This window comes from Cynocephalus volans, chromosome 1, assembly GCF_027409185.1.
Source record: "Cynocephalus volans isolate mCynVol1 chromosome 1, mCynVol1.pri, whole genome shotgun sequence".
Lineage (NCBI taxonomy): Eukaryota > Metazoa > Chordata > Mammalia > Dermoptera > Cynocephalidae > Cynocephalus > Cynocephalus volans.
The window spans coordinates 39526668-39543637 of record NC_084460.1 but is presented as its reverse complement, the minus strand read 5'-3'; the positions used below and the strand labels follow the sequence as shown (position 1 = coordinate 39543637).

At 44.3% G+C, this 16970-nt stretch overlaps 1 protein-coding gene across 3 annotated transcripts; it reads right to left on the bottom strand.

Annotated features, from left to right (window-relative positions):
* Positions 1 to 571: 571 nt before the first annotated feature.
* On the bottom strand, positions 572 to 16962 carry TTPAL (alpha tocopherol transfer protein like). 3 transcript variants are annotated; one of them, XM_063075186.1, is made up of 6 exons: positions 16870 to 16962; positions 16049 to 16121; positions 12063 to 12522; positions 8966 to 9159; positions 6956 to 7066; positions 572 to 5036 (listed from the first exon to the last, which is right to left on the bottom strand). In XM_063075186.1, exons 3-6 carry the CDS (start codon positions 12505 to 12507, stop codon positions 4758 to 4760), a joined length of 1029 nt encoding a protein of 342 aa, XP_062931256.1. In that variant the 5' UTR covers positions 12508 to 12522; positions 16049 to 16121; positions 16870 to 16962; the 3' UTR covers positions 572 to 4757. The 3 variants fall into 3 exon arrangements, with proteins under 3 accessions (XP_062931256.1, XP_062931248.1, XP_062931239.1); XM_063075178.1 differs by lacking the exon at positions 16049 to 16121 and adding an exon at positions 13242 to 13373; XM_063075169.1 differs by lacking the exon at positions 16049 to 16121.
* Between the last annotated feature and the right edge of the window lie 8 nt (positions 16963 to 16970).

The following is a 16970-nucleotide window of genomic DNA, read 5'->3' as shown; positions in this document are numbered from 1 at the left end:
CAGCCTAGCTCCAACCATCAAGAGGAAATAGTGGGCTCCAGTCAGATTGCCTGATTTTGAATCTCATCTTCACTATTTGGCTAGCTGTGTGTCCTTGGGTAAGCTACTTTTCTGTGTCTCATTTTCTCTACAGGGACAATAATTTTACTTCATTTAGGGGTATCTGAAGATTAAATGAGATTATGTGTGCACTCAACACGTGTACCCAGCCCACATGAGCACTTTAGGAATTGTTAGCTATCATTGCAAGGTTTTGAGGCCAGTCCAAGAAGTATAGATAGGTCTCGAGAATTGAAAAGTTTGCATACCATCTCTACCACTGTGTGTAGCTAGCTTCATTGTTCTTTCTATGCACTGGTGTGATCTAATTGTGCGTGATCTTTCAGGGCAGCCGGCCCAGCATCTATAGAATACACTGTGCTCCTACAGTGCTTCCACCTGCCTCACCTGGAGGGAAGCTCTGCCCAGTCCTACGAATAATAAACCTCACAACCTTCATCCACACTGTCAGTCATAAAAGAACTCCACACATATTCAACCTTATAGGGATTTTTATTGTTTAAGACCCAGTCATGCATTCTAAAATTACATATTTTCACCACTTTGACTTAGAAAATGCACTAGAAAAATAAACTTTTGGTCAAAACAAACACTGAAGTAGATGAGTCCAACCACCATATGTCCCTACACTCAAGGCCAAACTGAATTTCAGTTTGAAGCAAGGAATGTGACCAGTGGTTGAAATGGTCCCCCAAACTGGTCAGAAAATTAGCCCACCTACCACCCCATGGAGAGTGGTATTGGAAGGCTCTTGGCCACAGAGAGGTTTCAAGTATTTCACTTGTAACAGGTTCCTACCTGATATACCAAGAAGCCGTAGCATATCCGTAAGAATTCACTACAGCAGCCGGCTTCCTGCCTGACTAATCACACTGCCCAGTAAGATTAAAAGAAAAATAGCTAAGTGAAAAATAGTATATTTATCACTGTCATCTCCAAGCACAAATCACATTGGGCCTTCCCATGGAGTAAGCTCCTATTAAGGAGGAATATCCAACTCTGATGGTGTTTTTTACTTGCATTTCAAGCAAACTATTTCTCTGAGTCAGGAGAGCAAGAAGGAATTTACATTTACAAAAGTAATTGATTCCAGTACTGAGAGGCATTACCAGAACTGACATCTTTCCTGAACAGTTGACATGTTTCTGTTTGGTATCTCCATACCTCTTATGGCCACAGGACAGCCACACATATCAGCCAACATTTTACTCCCCAAATGAAAGGAGATTTCAAAGGAAAACTTTAAGGTGTGGTATTATTGTGCCACAACAGTACTATAGTTTCTGCTACCCAAATGAGAAAGTAATCCCATGATTGATCTGTGAATCAAATGGCATTTAAACAAAATGCCCACCCAGGGAAAATTCTGAATGTCACCGGAATTCAGGGAAAATGCCTCTTAGGCTCTGACTCTATTTCTGGAAATAGTTATCTTGTAACCTGGAGTGTTTATAAACCTAGGACAAGTGGCTTCTTGTGAAAGCAGGATGAAGTATGAGGGATCTAAAGCCACAATGCCAAGAGTAGGTAAGAAAATCAAGATGTGAAGCCAGGGTTACATTGGCTGTTCCTGTAGATTTCATCCAGTCTCTCCCGATGAAGGTAGAATAGGATTCTAGGAAGAGGTATAATTTTCCAGAATTCTTTCTGGGGGGTATAGGGGAAGAAGAAGAGGAAAACTCCCATATACCTGAGCTTACAGATTCATTTGGAAGCTTTAGGTACCAATTCATTCAGACCTAAATTTCCTGAATAATTATTCAGATGAGGGGAAAAAAAAGAAAAAAGCCTCTAAAAAGATAAGGTACTGTGTCCCTGTATTGGTAAAGCCAGTTAGATGCCAGGAACAGCAGAGGGTTGAGTTCAGTGTAGATACCCCTTTCATGATTCAAGGGCGTTGTGGCTCGCCCAAGGCCACATTGCAGGGTAATGCTGAAACTCACATCTCCTAATTTACTATTCCTTTCCTTTCCCAATACCACACTACTCTGAATTTAGGGACATGTTAATTTTCAGGTGTTTGTGTAATGAGTCAGAATTTTTCCCTGAAGAAAAATACTCCCAGTTCTTGTGGTTCACTTGTCAGCTCCCCCAGTGTGCTCCCCACTACTAAGGCTCCCTGTGTGTTCCCATTGGTCATTCCCTACCCTGCTGGGATAACTTCACACAAACACCCTAGTAAAGCCATAGGGAGACTGCCTTGATTTTCACCCTGGGAGGTTCTGGTTTTGCAGTTTGGTTCAAACCTCCTGATGTGCCAAGACTATTTGATCTCTCTTCGGAGCCAAAACAAAGCATAGCAGCTCCAGGAGGCAGACAAACCTACACTATGACTTCTTTCAGAAGCTGAATGAAACAGCTCGTTGGTCCAACTAGGCCTGGGAGATAGGCAATATCATTTCTGGTCTTGGAGATATTTCTGTATGTGAGCTTGGCCATCCCTGTGTCACACAGACAAAGGGATTTAAACCTTGGGAACTTGGTAGGGGCTGATTCATTCCTCTCTTTGTCTAGTTTTTTACTCTTGTTTTTTCTCTCTCTCCCCTCTTGAGACCTAAGAAAGCCTCTAAATGATTCTCCAGTCCAGGCTGTTGGGTTCTGAACCCTCTACGTTAGCCATCCTACTTAGGCCTTTTCAGCAATGCTGGTCACATCATCATCAGATGGAACTAGAGATAGCCAGCAGTGTGCAATTTGTCATTTCCAGCTCAGCCAAGATCCTAGATGATCCAGGGTTAGTATCCATGATGAAAAGAACTTTTCCTAGAATTGGCATTAACGAAGTAAGTAATTTCCAACAAAAACTTGTCCAAACATTTTAAAAAGTGCTATACAGATGGACAGCTTAGTAAAAACAGACTGGACTTTGAATTTTAGCATACTGTTCTTTCCCTAACTGAGTTGTCCACCTTGCCTGCTTAGACTAATAAATGCGTGGAGAAGGTACACACACAACACATTGTACTTGCCAGTATTTAACGTGATCGCATGGCATGAATATAAAAGGAAGTAGGCTGGCTGAAAGCCATCAGATGAACCACCTAATTTGATATTTGGGCTAAGGCTAAAATCTTGACAGGGTCTATAGTGCTAAAATGCAGAACTAACATTCAGGCCGGCTGCTCCACCCATACCAGAGAGAGAAACTCAAGTGGGTCTGGGATGGTGGGGGTGGGGGGTGAGGTTGGAGGGAATGGTGCCCAGGGGGGCTGAGGGGTGCCCCAGAAGTGAATTAGCAAAAACCTGCCCTTGTGTTCATTTCCAGAGACCAAAATTTAAGAATCCCAAGGAATGAAACCACTGTAGCCACGCTTATAATATACTACCAGACTCTTAAGGATGAAAGGAATTCATTCAAGATTCTGGTCACCTCAATTGGCCTAACAAAAGCTATTCTTTTAAAGTTTAAACATCACTACAAAAAGGAAGTTGGTACCACTTGAATCCCAGGAATTCACATATTTGTTTCTTTAAAGGCAGGGCCTCTTAGGCCCATATGTACCACCAAAAAAAAAAAAAAAAAAAAAAAAAGGATCCAACCACTTGTATTTAGATAGTAATCTTTCTAGACAGAAGTAACATTCAGTAACAACCAAATCCCAGAACATTAGCAGCCAAAAGGACCCTAGACATCCAGCCTCATTTTTACAGATGAGAAAGCTGAGGCCCAGAGGCCCATGACTTGTCTGATCGAACACCTGGGGCCAAGGTCTCTGATTCCCAGGCCAGAATTCTTTTAGCAAAACACTTGGAATCCAGTATTTTGGGTTGAGTAAAATTATACAGTCATGTGTCGCTTAACAATGGGGATACGTTCTGAGAAATGGGTCATCGGGCAATTTTGTTGTTGTGTAAACTTCATAGAGTGTACTTACACAAATACAGATGGCATAGCCTACTACCCACCTAGGCTATATGGTATAGCCTATTGCTCCGACTACTGTTGTATATGTGGCCCCTCATTGATTGAAACATTGATGTGTAGCACTCAACTGTACTTCTAGGACCCTGTATGATTCTTTTGAGAACCAGGGCTAAGGCTTTATGGGTTGGGGAAAACTTGAGCTTCTGTTGCAAAATTCAACCAATGAATTCCAGAGGTGCTCTGAAGATCTGTGGCTTCCAAATTTGATCAGGAAGTGCTGCGTATGTCTTGATGCTTGCATGATTCAGTGAAGGTGCTTTCCAAACCCAGTGATGGCAACTGGGGCCTGGACCTCAAACTTGAAGTTTCCTGATGAGCAACAGAGTGTCTGTCATAAGGGTTCATGTGAAAGACGAACTCCCAAAGTCTCCCATTTGGCCACCTTACAGGTTTGGCCAAACTGTTTCATAGTAGTAGTACTGACTGGCCATCAAATTGTTTTCTCTTGAAAAGTAGGATCAAAGTGACTTTGGTACTGATTTTTCTTGCTTCCAAGATGTGTAACAAGCAGATACAGTTTTCAGATTAATAGTTGTAAACTGGGATTCTAAATGGTTGGGAATTAATGGGGACATTTTCTGTGTCTTCCATGGAATAATTCAAGTAACCAAAGGCTTACCTCATGATGGGCTCACCCTTAAAGCTCCACAGGCTGTTCCTCCATGCTGCTCAATTACAAGGAACAAGACCAAATCCTTGGCACCTTAAATTCTCCTTGTACCTCTCCAAAGAAAATAGGAGAGGATTCAAAGGTGACACTCAGGGGGACTGACTAATAGCAGGAGTACAACTGTGATTTCACAGCTCGCATGGAGTCATCACATTGCACATCTGCAGTCAGTCCCTCAGGCAACAACGCCTGGCCCAGGATGCTGTCACAGGCGGGGACAGGTTGGCAGAACTCTTTCACAAAGTCGTCCTCCGAGGCCAGCAGTACTGCATTCCAGGTGGCTGTGTCCAGCTCTCCAGCCGTGCCCCCATACTCCTTGGGAAGAATACTTCTTGGAAGGTTTGTGTGGAGAGAGGTCAGGTCAGACCCATGGAGGAAGAACTAAAGGGGAATGAAATGAAAACACACATGTTCTTAGATTAATCAGTAATGCAGCAATCTCCTTCATGGTAGGTGCTCAAAAAAATATCTGTTGAGTGAAAAAGGGCAACTCTACCTCCCAGTTCCTCAGCCCAAAAGGCTTGGAGTATCCTTAATTCTCTCTCTTATACTGCACACCCTGTTGGCTGCACCTTGAAAATATATCCAAAACCCAACCATTTCACTACCATCCTAATAGAACCATGCCATCATCACTTCTCACCTGTATTCCCACAATAGCCTTCTACCTGGTCTCCTTGCTCCCACTGTTGTCCCACTATAAGCTCTTTTTAATGTAAGTCAGATCATGTCACTCCTCTATTTACAACCTTCCAGTACGCCCATCTCACAGACTAAAAGCCAAAGTCCATAAAATGGCTCACAAGGCCCATCACAGTCTGGCCCTGTTAATTCTCTGACTCCTCCTCTAACCACTCTCCCCTCCACTCTCCTGGCACCAGCCACTCCAGCCTCCTAGCTACCACCCTAGCATGCCGCACATGCTCCCACCTCAAGGTTGTGTCATTGCTGGTCTCCCAGGTATCTGTACGGTTCATTCCCTCACCTCTCAAGTCTGCTCACATGTCAGCTTCTCAATGCTGCCACCTCTAAGCACCCTGTTGAATATGCAGCCCCTTCCCCACCTCTCACATGCACCACTCCCTTTCTCTGTTTCATTCCCTCCACAGCACTCATCACATTCTAGGTTATACTAGATAACATACGTAATCCATCGCATTTTTTTCTAGAATGTAAGCTTCCTAGGGAAAGAATTTTGGCCTGTTTTCTTTATCTAGAACATACTTGCACATAGTAGTTGACAATATTTTTAAAAAATTGAATGAACATAAAAAGGAACAATGAATACCATGGGCCACAAATAACGGCACTTCACAGATATGAGACTTGTCCAAAGGCTGCTTTGGTAAAAGTTCCAAACAGTATCTTTAGGAACCAAGATGGCAGGTTCACACACAGATGAGGAAGGCTCTAAATTAGCAATTCATAAACCTAGCTGCGCATCAGAAATATATGAGATTTTAGAAGCACATATCCCTGTGTTCCATCCCTGAGCTGATGAATCAAAATCTTCAGAGAAGACCCTGGGAATCTGGATCTGGATTTTAAGTTCCCTTCCTTGCAGCCTTGAGATTCCATATCTCTATATGCTTCCTCTTTGAAAAAGAGTGTAAAATTCAGGGCCCAGTTTCTGGAGTGACCACAATGTTCCTAGGCCTAAGAAAGAAGGAGAAAAATACCACCCATCACACTTCAATCAGTGGTACTGCAAAAGGTAAAGAGAGAAGTGGCTCTTCTGGGTCAGAAAGGAAGACTGTCTTTTAAAGTGCCATACATCGTTTCTTAAATAAGACTTAAACTAAAAACCCATACATCTCATAAACCTTGAACTGTTCCACAAACTATACGGCAAGGCAACATATTAAGTAAAAGGAAAGACTTAAACAGCATTTTTAAATCCCAAGGTTCTGTAGTAAGAAATAACCATAACTCTCTTAAACTATCTGCCCTGTGTCTATGTTTTCCATATCCTCTTACATGTATAATGCAATGTTTCCATATCCTCTTACATGTATAATTCACAATGCCCAAGCCAGGATACCAAGAAATCTAAATGATTACAGAACAGGGAGGCATTTTTGATAAAAATGCTGGCTCCTCTCCTGGAAAATATTACATTCTTATTTTCATCTTCCTCTCATAAAAAAGATGTTCATTTATTTTAACTATAACCCTATACTTTCCAAATTAGTAATCCCAGGGCACAAATAATAAACTAAGATAACTACTAGATGTCACAAATAAAGGAAGTAAAAGAAAAATAAATTCAAGGCTCTGAAGGCTTTAGGATCATCACTTACTCTGTTTGCTATTTTCTCCTTCAGAAATGGTTTAATGATGGCAAAAATGCCTTTAAATATTCGAGGTTCATTCACTATATGGACTGCTTTTATCCGAATGGGGAAACCATCCTGTGGGGGGAAGTGAAAGGGGTGTTAGAACATCTGGAATATCTGCAGACTGTCCCCCATTTATTTTTTTATTTTTATTTTTTTAATATGTTATTATTTTACATTCTAAGATGTAGTGGAGAAGTTGGGAGGGAAGGGGCGAGGGGAGGGGGATGGGGAGAGGGTGGGAGGAGGAGGGAGGAGGGGCATGGTCAAGACCCGTGGCTCCCCCCTCATTCCAGCAGGGGAGCCCAGGGTGCTTCTGGCAGCAGCTCAATTTTGGCTGGGCTGGATGCAGACTTGCAGGTGGTGATGGTGGGACATGGCTGAGGCCCTCGGCTCCCCACCCCAGCTTGGGAGCCCAGGGCACTTCCAGCCGCAGCCCAGTGGTCATCACTGGGCTGGATGAGGACATGGGGGGGGGGGGCATGACGAAGGACTTCAGCCTCCTCTTTTGGCTGTCCTCCATTTAAATCTTTTCATTTTAAGCCCCAGAATCAGTCTGGTCTGATTCTCATGACCTCCTCAAAGATAGCCAAAGTGGGGACTAAATAGAAAGATGCACCTCAGGGAAAGAGTCTCTCCTGGGACCCAAAACTGGGTTAGTAAAGAGTCAGGCAAACAAGCAAAGAAGTTCTCTTGTAGCAGAAAATGGTCTGAGTCTACGTGAATGGATGTGGCAAGTATCAGACCTTCTGGATCAGTATTGCCCAAAGCATATTTCTCAGGATGTTATCAGGCATGATGCAAAAAAGCGTTCTACGGCATGTAGATGAGTTTGAGAAATATAGTAAACCAAATATAGTCAAACAGGTTTTCTCAGCTGCAGTCCTGTTCAGAGCCTTTAATGTGTGTTTATGGTGAAATTCACAAGAAAGGGAGGAGCTATGCCACATTTCCCACTTGTATTTAACCCTTTTTTCCCCCTCCAGATGATCTTACAGTAGTAGGAAAACACTGATCCAAACTCTTTATCCTGACACTTGAATCTACATGGTATTCAGCTGGAGGCATCAAAGAGTAGGAAGTCAAGGGTTTGTTTGCATCTTCCTACTTGGCAGCCGCCAAAAAAAAAAGAGTAGAAGGTAAGGAAAGCCACAATATTGGCTGAAAGCCAGAATTCAAATTTATGATAATGTCCAAATGTGGCATTGATTTGTTTAAATAATAAGCCTGGGACACAGTAGGAGCTCAAACACATTTGTGGAATTCAGTGAGGATAACTGTTCTATAACAGGTCACAAGAGACAGTGCCCATGTGGTGGGTCGGAATGAACAAGGTGAGGCTTTGGCCAGGTTATATCTTTTCTAGGTGTCAGTTTCCCCATCTATCAAAAAGGAAAAATAACTCTTGCCTTGCCTATCTCAGAGGATTCCTTGAAGGACTGAATGGGTTATAATGCCTATACGAACATTTTGCAAACCGTTAAGCACTGTGGTTATGTACTTCACGGTTCCCAGCAACTTGTGTTCTGACATGCAGAACACAAGGTGTGAAGCATCTGACCAAAATACAGTCCGACAGAACTCCATGTCCCCAAGTCCAAGGAGGGCAGGAGAGGCTCTAGCACCTGGGGCAGAAGCACAATTTCTGTTTCATTTGTTGGCAGAATTCCTTCTCTGTATTATGAACCAAAAAAGAAAAAAAAGAGAAAGCATTTCCCTGGTTTTTTGGACTCTTGCCCTACTAACGATCTTGCCCAGATTGAAAGTACTTTCCCCCCAAAATACTAGAGACTCTGATGAGAATGGGTGGTAAACAGGATGTTTAAATTTCTCTCCATAATGCTTTTGTATTTTTCCAATTGCAGGAGTGGGATGTGAGGTTTGTGTATCATGTGAGACCTGCAATAAACATATAAGGATCTAGGGAAAGCCAAAACAACCACAGGACAGATACATGACAAATAGGGGCCATACCTGAAGGATGCCAATCACCTTTTTGGCTATAAAAGGGCCAAAATGAGATGCTTTTGATAAGCTCACTCCTTTGTAGTCTGCAAGAATTACAATTCCATTCACCTGGGTTTCTTCAGACTGAATGAGTTTTTCTAATGTCAAGTATATGGCTCGGATGTTTTCGGTAATTGGATAATTGCTCGGTATCCATCTGTCTAAGGTCATAAAAGATGGACAGTATGTTACAGAAATGAATACAAGCAAGTGATGAGACAAAGACTTACCTCCTTTCTAAAACTGTTATTTCAAAATGAAAAAAAATTTTTAAAGATATGCTAGTGGCCATGATTCTATTTAGATTAGTAAATGGGACACCCTAAATGTGTTTCTTTGCTCCAAACACAGCAACACATTCTAAAATGGAAATACAATTGAGTGTTAAGGTTAAAAGCATGAGTTCTGAAGTCAGACACACCTGGGGATTTGAAGCTTACTAGCTGTGTGACCTTACTAGTGTGGCAAGTCACTTCCTCACTCTGAGCCTCCATCTAATAAGTAGAATAGGATAATAATACCTATCTTTGTGGACATCTATGCTTTCTGCCATCAGCCATTTCCCCCTATCTTCATAACACCACGCTGATTTTCCTTGGGGAATCACGTCTTCCCACTCTAGCCATGCAGTTTGGATAGAAGTGACTTGACTCCTGAGTCTAGAAGTAGGCAAGTGCCTGGGGATAGATTGGCTAATCTGGTATTACATCCTCCTGGCTGTGGTGTGTGATGCAAGTCAGGGCAAGCACAGCTAAGGAGATTCAATTCTCGGACCCTGGCCCTAGAAAAAGATCTCTCTTCCTTCATGTAGTGGTGAGGCTGTGAGCCTGTGATTCAGGAGCCCCGCAAAAGAAGAGCTGGCCTGAGAATGAAGCCCATGATAAGGAAAGCAGAGCTGGAGACAGTTTTTCAATGCCATAGTTTGAACCCCTGAATTCAACTGTGCCCACACTGCAGCTGTCTGAGCAAATGAGTTATCTTTTTTTGTTTCAGCCAGGCTGAGTTGGTTGTTTGTCACTTGTCACCCAAAGAGTGAGTCCTAACTCATATACCACCTTCAGGGGCTACTGTGAGGATAGAGCATAATGCTACGTTCCAGGAGACCCCTCACGGAATTCCCCTTTCCAGGGTGGACACTCCTTTAATACTCCCCATATACTTAATGATCCTTTCCTCTCTCTAAAAAGATGAAAATGACAATTTTAGATTGTTAGTCACTATTCTCAAGATCTCACCAAGATCTGTGTGCCCCTTTCTTAGAAAGATAAAACTTCACGTTTGCCACACGATGGGATATGTAATATGTGCAAAATTTCTATGAAAAAATATTTCTCCAAAAATTGTGCCAATTTTCTATTTAATGTTGTAGCTGGTTAAATCTGCCTCTACATAACTGGATGCCATCCCTTTAAATCTTGTATGTCTCAAAAGAGCTTTAAAAGAGGCAACGTCAATACCCAGTTGAGAACAAAATGTTCTGCTGGGTCAGTGGGATGGGGTCCAGATCTGCTTCAGACATGTGGGAAAACAATCTCACCAGGAAAGGGCTGAAATCACACAAGCTACGAGGTGCAACCAGTGTGGTAATATCTGACTGTTTTGTAATATTCTTACGAGTTGAGTACAGAAAAGAGCAGCAGAAAAACCTGTTGACTGGTTTCTAGGTCTCGTACTGCCCTGATATCTGCACTGCAGTGCTTATTTAAAATACACACCTCTAATTTTGGAAAGTGCCTAAAACAGCAGACAGAGCTGTTAACACTGCACCTGGTACACAGTGAAGGCTGAAGAGAATGGTTTAGTCTGCAAAGACAGTTTGGTGAATGACTAAGGAAACAGTGATGTGGGTTTAAAGGCAGAGGAAGGTGCACGGAGGTGTCCACTCCCTATGAGACCTCCCTTCAGGAGGTGTTTGTACACATGAGCAAAAGCAGGCTGCCAGCAGGTTCTCATTTCCTGGCTTGCTTGAGAAGAACTTTGCAGTCTTACTTCCCATTTTTTCCTCAGCTCTGGTCCGATGGAATGTGTTGAGGCTGGGGCTGGAGTAGAGAACACTCCTAAGCTTATAATGCATTTGGTGTCATGGAAAAGAATAGGATTAAGAATCAGAAGGCTGGAGTTCTAGCACCCCTTAGTCATTGTGTCACATTTCTAAAGGCCCTTTGAGGGGAGACGGTGGGGGAGCTATCCCCAATTGCAAACTACCATGCCAAAGAAATGTAAGGCACCTGATTACTAACATGAAGTGTCAAGATCAAAAAATGAATCTAAAGTAAATCCAGGGCTGGCCGGTTAGCTCAGTAGGTTAAGAGTGCAGTGTTAATAACACCAAGTCAAGGGTTCAGATCCCCACACTGGCCAGCTGCCAACAAAATAAATGAATAAAATAAAAAATAAAGTGAATCCTGTCAGTGCCTTAACAAAACAGAGGAAAGGAAAGAAAGATTGGAGGAGGCATAGAGTAGGAACCTTTTCAGGCATCTGCCCAGCCCATACTCTTTCACTGATATCTGTACCTAACCCTACTCACAAAGGAGGGTCAAGGAGCGTCCTGCTTGTATCCTATGAACAGGGGCAGATTCCTCAGCCCACCAGATTCTCTCCCTTAGAAATCTGGAATTTGCATTGAGGGAACCTAATTGGGTGATCAGGTAAATCTGAGAGTTGTGGGGTGCCAGATTTAGCTATGTCCACAGAGGCAGCAAAAGCCAGTCTACAGAAAACAGTGTGAAGAACACATGCAAAGGGCAGCAGAAATATGTGGCCCAGAGGACACACAGACTGAGAGAGACAGGAAGAATGGCTGCCGTAGCAACTGGTGGCATTCTGGTTCTTAGTTCTAGGGACTAGCAGGAGCTGCCTCACCTTTAGCTCTCTGGTTCTGGGAGGTACTCCTGTCTCCTTAGACTAAATCCTCCCTTTTTCTTAAGCTGGTTTGAGTAGGTTTTTATCATCTGCAATCAAGGAGGGGTAAAAAAGGGAACAGGAAAGGAAAACAGGGTACTGGACAGATGCATTCCAGACAGACTGCACAAACATGCCCAGCAACAGTCTAGGAAAATACCTGGACGGATGCAGAGGACATGACAGCCCCTGGGGTCAGTGTGGGGCAGCACAGTGAGGAACCCGGAAGCGAGGACATCTTTTAAGGCTGATGGCTTCAGGTTATTGAAGACTTCGGGCCAGCTTCTCCTGCAGGTGTGGTAGTTGACCAGGAGCTGCAGGGCCCGGTCGTAATCAAACTTGCGGGCTCGGAGGAAGCGCAGCAGGAAGGCGTCGTCAAGAGATGTGCTCAGGTTTGGGTACTCCTTCCGCACCATGTCACGAAGGGCCTGCACATCCCGAAGTCTCCATTCTGGCTTCTCCTGCAGCTCTTCCCGGGCCTTGGTGACCAGTTCTTCTGTCAACGAGCACACATAGCCAGGAGGCTCAGGTGGTGGTGGCAGCTCATTTTCGGAGAGTGAGGCCGCAGAAGGGCTGGTTCTGAGAGAGTCACTTTCTTCTGACATTAGCTACCAGGATCCCTGCCAACACAGAAGCCCCAAGTGAAGCTAAAGCTCAGCACTGCTTGTTTCAAACCCCAGGGCAGCAGGACAGAGGGAACACAAACATTTTTGTCAAAGCCAACTAACCTCAGGGCAGTGGTTCTCAATTGGGGGAATAAAGCAGACCCAAACCAGAGGCCCAGGCCCAACCCCAGACTGCTGCAATTAGAATCTTCTCAAAGGCACCCAGGCAGCCACGGCAGATGAGCACACTCAATAAACACCATGGCCTTGTTTCTAAATGTAGGAATAGGTGCTCAGCCTTACTTGACATTAAATAGATGTGAATTAAACCAATTTTAAGATTCAGCTTGACAAAAATAAAAAACAGGTACTCTGATGTGCTTGCTGCTGGTGGGAATATAAATTGACACAGCCTCTTTGGAGGGCAGTTTGTTGATATCTACCAAAATTTAAAACATGCCCTTTGGTTTAGCAATTCTGTTTCTAGGATGTATACTTGTATGTATATGCAAAATATGCACATGACCATTACAAGTATTGCTTATAATGGTAAAAGACTGGAAACATCTTAACTGCACATCAGCAGGAGACTGGTTAAATACCATATGAATGGGGCACTATTCAATCATGAAAAAGAATTAGGCAGATCTTTATGAATTGACATATTAAGGAAAAAGCAGGTTGCAGAACAGTGTGCATAAAATAATCACGTGAAGGGCCGGCCCATGGCTCACTTGGGAGAGTGTGGTACTGATAACACCAAGGCTGTGGGTTCGGATCCCTGTACAGGAATGGCCGGTTAGCTCACTGGGTGAGCGTGGTGCTGACAATACCAAGTCAAGGGTTAAGATTCCCTTACCGGTCATCTTTAAAAAAAAAAAGGAAAAGAAAAGAATCATGTTATTGTTTTTAAAATACAGTCATGTCACTTAACAATGGGGATGTTCTGAGAAATGTGCTTTTAGGCAATTTCATCATTGTGTGAACAGCATAGAATATACTTACACAAACCTAGATGGTATAGCCTGCTACACACATAGGCTATATGGTCGGTATAGCCATTACAATCTTACGGGACCACTGTTGTATATGCAGCCCGATGTTGACCGAAACAGTTATGTGGCACATGACTGTATATACATAAGAAGAGTCTTCAGAAAGTTGATGGAAAAATTCATATTATCTTTTAATTCTATTTATTCCATGAACTTTTTGAAGTACACTCACATTTGTACTTATAAACCCAAAGAAAATTTCTGGAAGGAGATAAACTGTTACCAATGGTTACCTCTAGGGAGCAGAACTGGATAACTGGATATTTAAGATGAGAAAGAGACCTTTCACTGTACTGTTTGAATTTCTCTCCACGTACCCATGTAACTTATCATGGTGGGTGTGCAAATGCGCTGGTCAGATCTCCTGCTGGGGAAACATAATTGACAAATGGCTTCAGCTGCAGCCCCTCTGGATCCACCATCCAGTGGATGCCACACTTTCCACAACCAGTGATTGAGTGAGACATGGGACTCCTCTAGCAGGTAACTTTGGCTCAAGGACTCTCTGTTAGCCTGGCCAAACTTTCTTGGGACTGCACTGCAGCCAGAGGCTCTTCCTGACCAAACCTCCTTCACAGGGGTCAGGCCCACATCACTGTCAGAAGGCTCTTCTTGACTTCTCCGGCTCCCTTCCCTCCACCCTTCACAGGCATTGCCTCCAATACATTTCTTGCATGTCTAATCTTTTCTTAGTGTCTGCTTCTTGGCAGACCTGAGCACACTTATTGAATGAATAACAAAACAACTGCTGTAGATATTCCAGGAATAAGGTAGCAGCAGGACTGTCCAGTTCTATAGCCCAATCTCTTGTCCACAGGCTGTCACTGATCCTCACTCCAAGCTCAACAAAAAGAGCAGGGACCATCTCAGGGGTACCTGCACATACCTTTGAAGCCTAACAACACCTCGCTGGTCTCCTCCCAGTAAATTGCAGCCAGAGTGACTAGGTGACTCCCTCTAAATCTTAGGTCTGCCCAGTCTGTTCCTTGCATTCCAACCTCCAGCCCCACCCAGCTTCTTTCACTTCCTCCCAGATGTGTTCTCTCATCCTGTGCACATCCTTTTCCTCTGACTAGCATGCCGTTCCTCCAGTTCTTCACCTGACCAATGCCGATTCACCTGCAAGTCCCAATTACATGCCACAACATTCACTCAACAAATAAGGAGCACTTACAACGTACCAGGCCCTCTTCCAGGTGTTGGGGATACAGAAGTGAACAAACAAAACATCGAACCTTCATTGAGCTTAGATTCTGGTGGGGAAGATAGACTATGAGCATAATAAACTATATAGTCTACTTCACAGTGATATGTACTTTGGAGAGAGAGAAAGCAAGGAAGGGTACTGGATATACCTGGGGAAAGGGGTTGCAATTTTAAACAAGGGACCCAGGAGACATTTGAGCAATGATGAAGGAGGTGAGGGAGCAAGCCTGGCATATTTGGGGCAAGAACTAAGTGCAAAGCCTGAGGCAGGAACATGCCTGGCTTTTTCAAGGAACAGCAAGGAGACCAGTGTGGCTAAAGCCAAATGAGCAAGGTGGAGAATTTTAGCAGACAAATTAAGAGATACTGGGGCCCCAATGGTACAGGGCTTTCTAGGGCAGTGAGCACTTTGACTTCTACTCTGAGTGAGAAGGGAGCCATGTAAGGTTTTGAGAAGAGTGACCTGATCCAATTTATACTAAGGATCACTCTGCTGTCTTGAAAATGGACTGTAAGGGGTGAGGACAGAAGCAAAGACCATTTAGAGTCTACTGCAGTGATCCAGGTGAGAGATGATGGTGGCTTGAAACAGGCAGCCTTAGCTAACCCCCAGGCCAGGTGAGGCACCTCCTGTGCAGGAGCTTTCTGGCACAGCACTTCTCCTATCTGTTGTAATTGTCTGTAGGCAATTTGTGGGCAATATCCATGCCTGTCTTGTTCATCACCGTAAAGCCAGCACCTAACATGATGTTAGACACACAGTCTGCACCCCATAAATATTTGCTGAATGAGTTTAATTCGCTTGGTGGAGGCATGCTGAGTGAGGAATGGAACCACAATCATTGCTCTGTTTCTATGGAAGTCACCAACAGATGCCAGTAATCCCAATCCAGTGCTTACCTGGGAGACAGTGTCAGTGGGCTACAGGCCTCTCCTGAAAGCCTCTCTCCAGCCTCATCTCCCACTTTTTCCCTGCCAGCCAAAACAAATGACCCACCATTCTTGGAACACCTCATGCACTTCTGATACCTTCTGCTTGGAATTTCCTTGCTGTTTGTTCCTAACCAAACAATTCACCATCTTCAAGGCCCAGGTTCAATGTCACCTCCTCTGTGAAGCCTTCCCTGACTCCCCTAGGGTGATTTTCTCCAATTTTCCACAGCACTGGGTTCCTATTTCTCTCTTAGGAGCTGCAGTCCAGTGTCATGGGTGTCTACATGAAATCTCTCCCAGTCAGTTTCACCTTCCATTCATTTACCAAATAATTACTGATTACCTACCTATGTGCCAGGCACTGTGCTCACAGGTGCTGGGGACACAGCAGCAAACAATATAATTCTTTGTTTTACGAAGCTACATCGTAGTGGAATGATGAAAAGAGAAAAAATGCACGTGACCATTTTACCATGTATCAAGCACCATGGTAGCACTTTACATCCATTTTCTCATTTAATCTTCATAATATCTGCTGAGAACACTACTTTCCCACTTTACAAAGGAGGAAACTGTTTCTTCGATGTAAATTTCAGGAGGGCAGAGAACTTGCCTGCCATGTTCACTGCTATCCCCAGTGCCTGGCACACAGAAGTGCTCAGGAAATTTTAGCGGGAGCTATGAGGCTAAGTGACGTGCCCAAGGGCACACACCTAGTGAGGCAGAGCGAGGATGCGTCTAGCTCCACCCTTGACTCATAATCTTTACCTTCCATCTGAAGCTTCATGTTTAATCCACACGGCTTCAGAAGTGTCAAGCACCGAGCAGGGCTCAGACTTTGAGGACTGAGCTGGTGGGTGGACATACGGAAGGAATGCAAACACCATTTGTTAGGGTGAAGCCGGGCACCTGCCCCACCTGGAGCCCATCATTTTGTGGAGCACCACCTTCCTCACCCCCAATAACGAGAGGTCGAGAAGCCATCTCTCTTGAAGCCCCAGAGACATATCCCGTTCACAACCTTCTCCCACTTCCGGTTGTCACCTCCTCCCCAAGTGTCCCCATTTCCTGGGGTCTCTCGCTTCTCTGGTCCGCACTTCCGGTTATCCCTCTCAGGGGTCTCGCTCCTCGGCCCCCAGGGCACAGGGACGGGCGTGTGGGCACTCACCGGCCGGGCTGCGGGGCGGAGACGGGTCACTCGGCGGCGAGAGCCTCGTCCAGCAGCGCGCGCAAAACAGACCCGCACTCCGTGCCCGGCCGGCTCGGCCC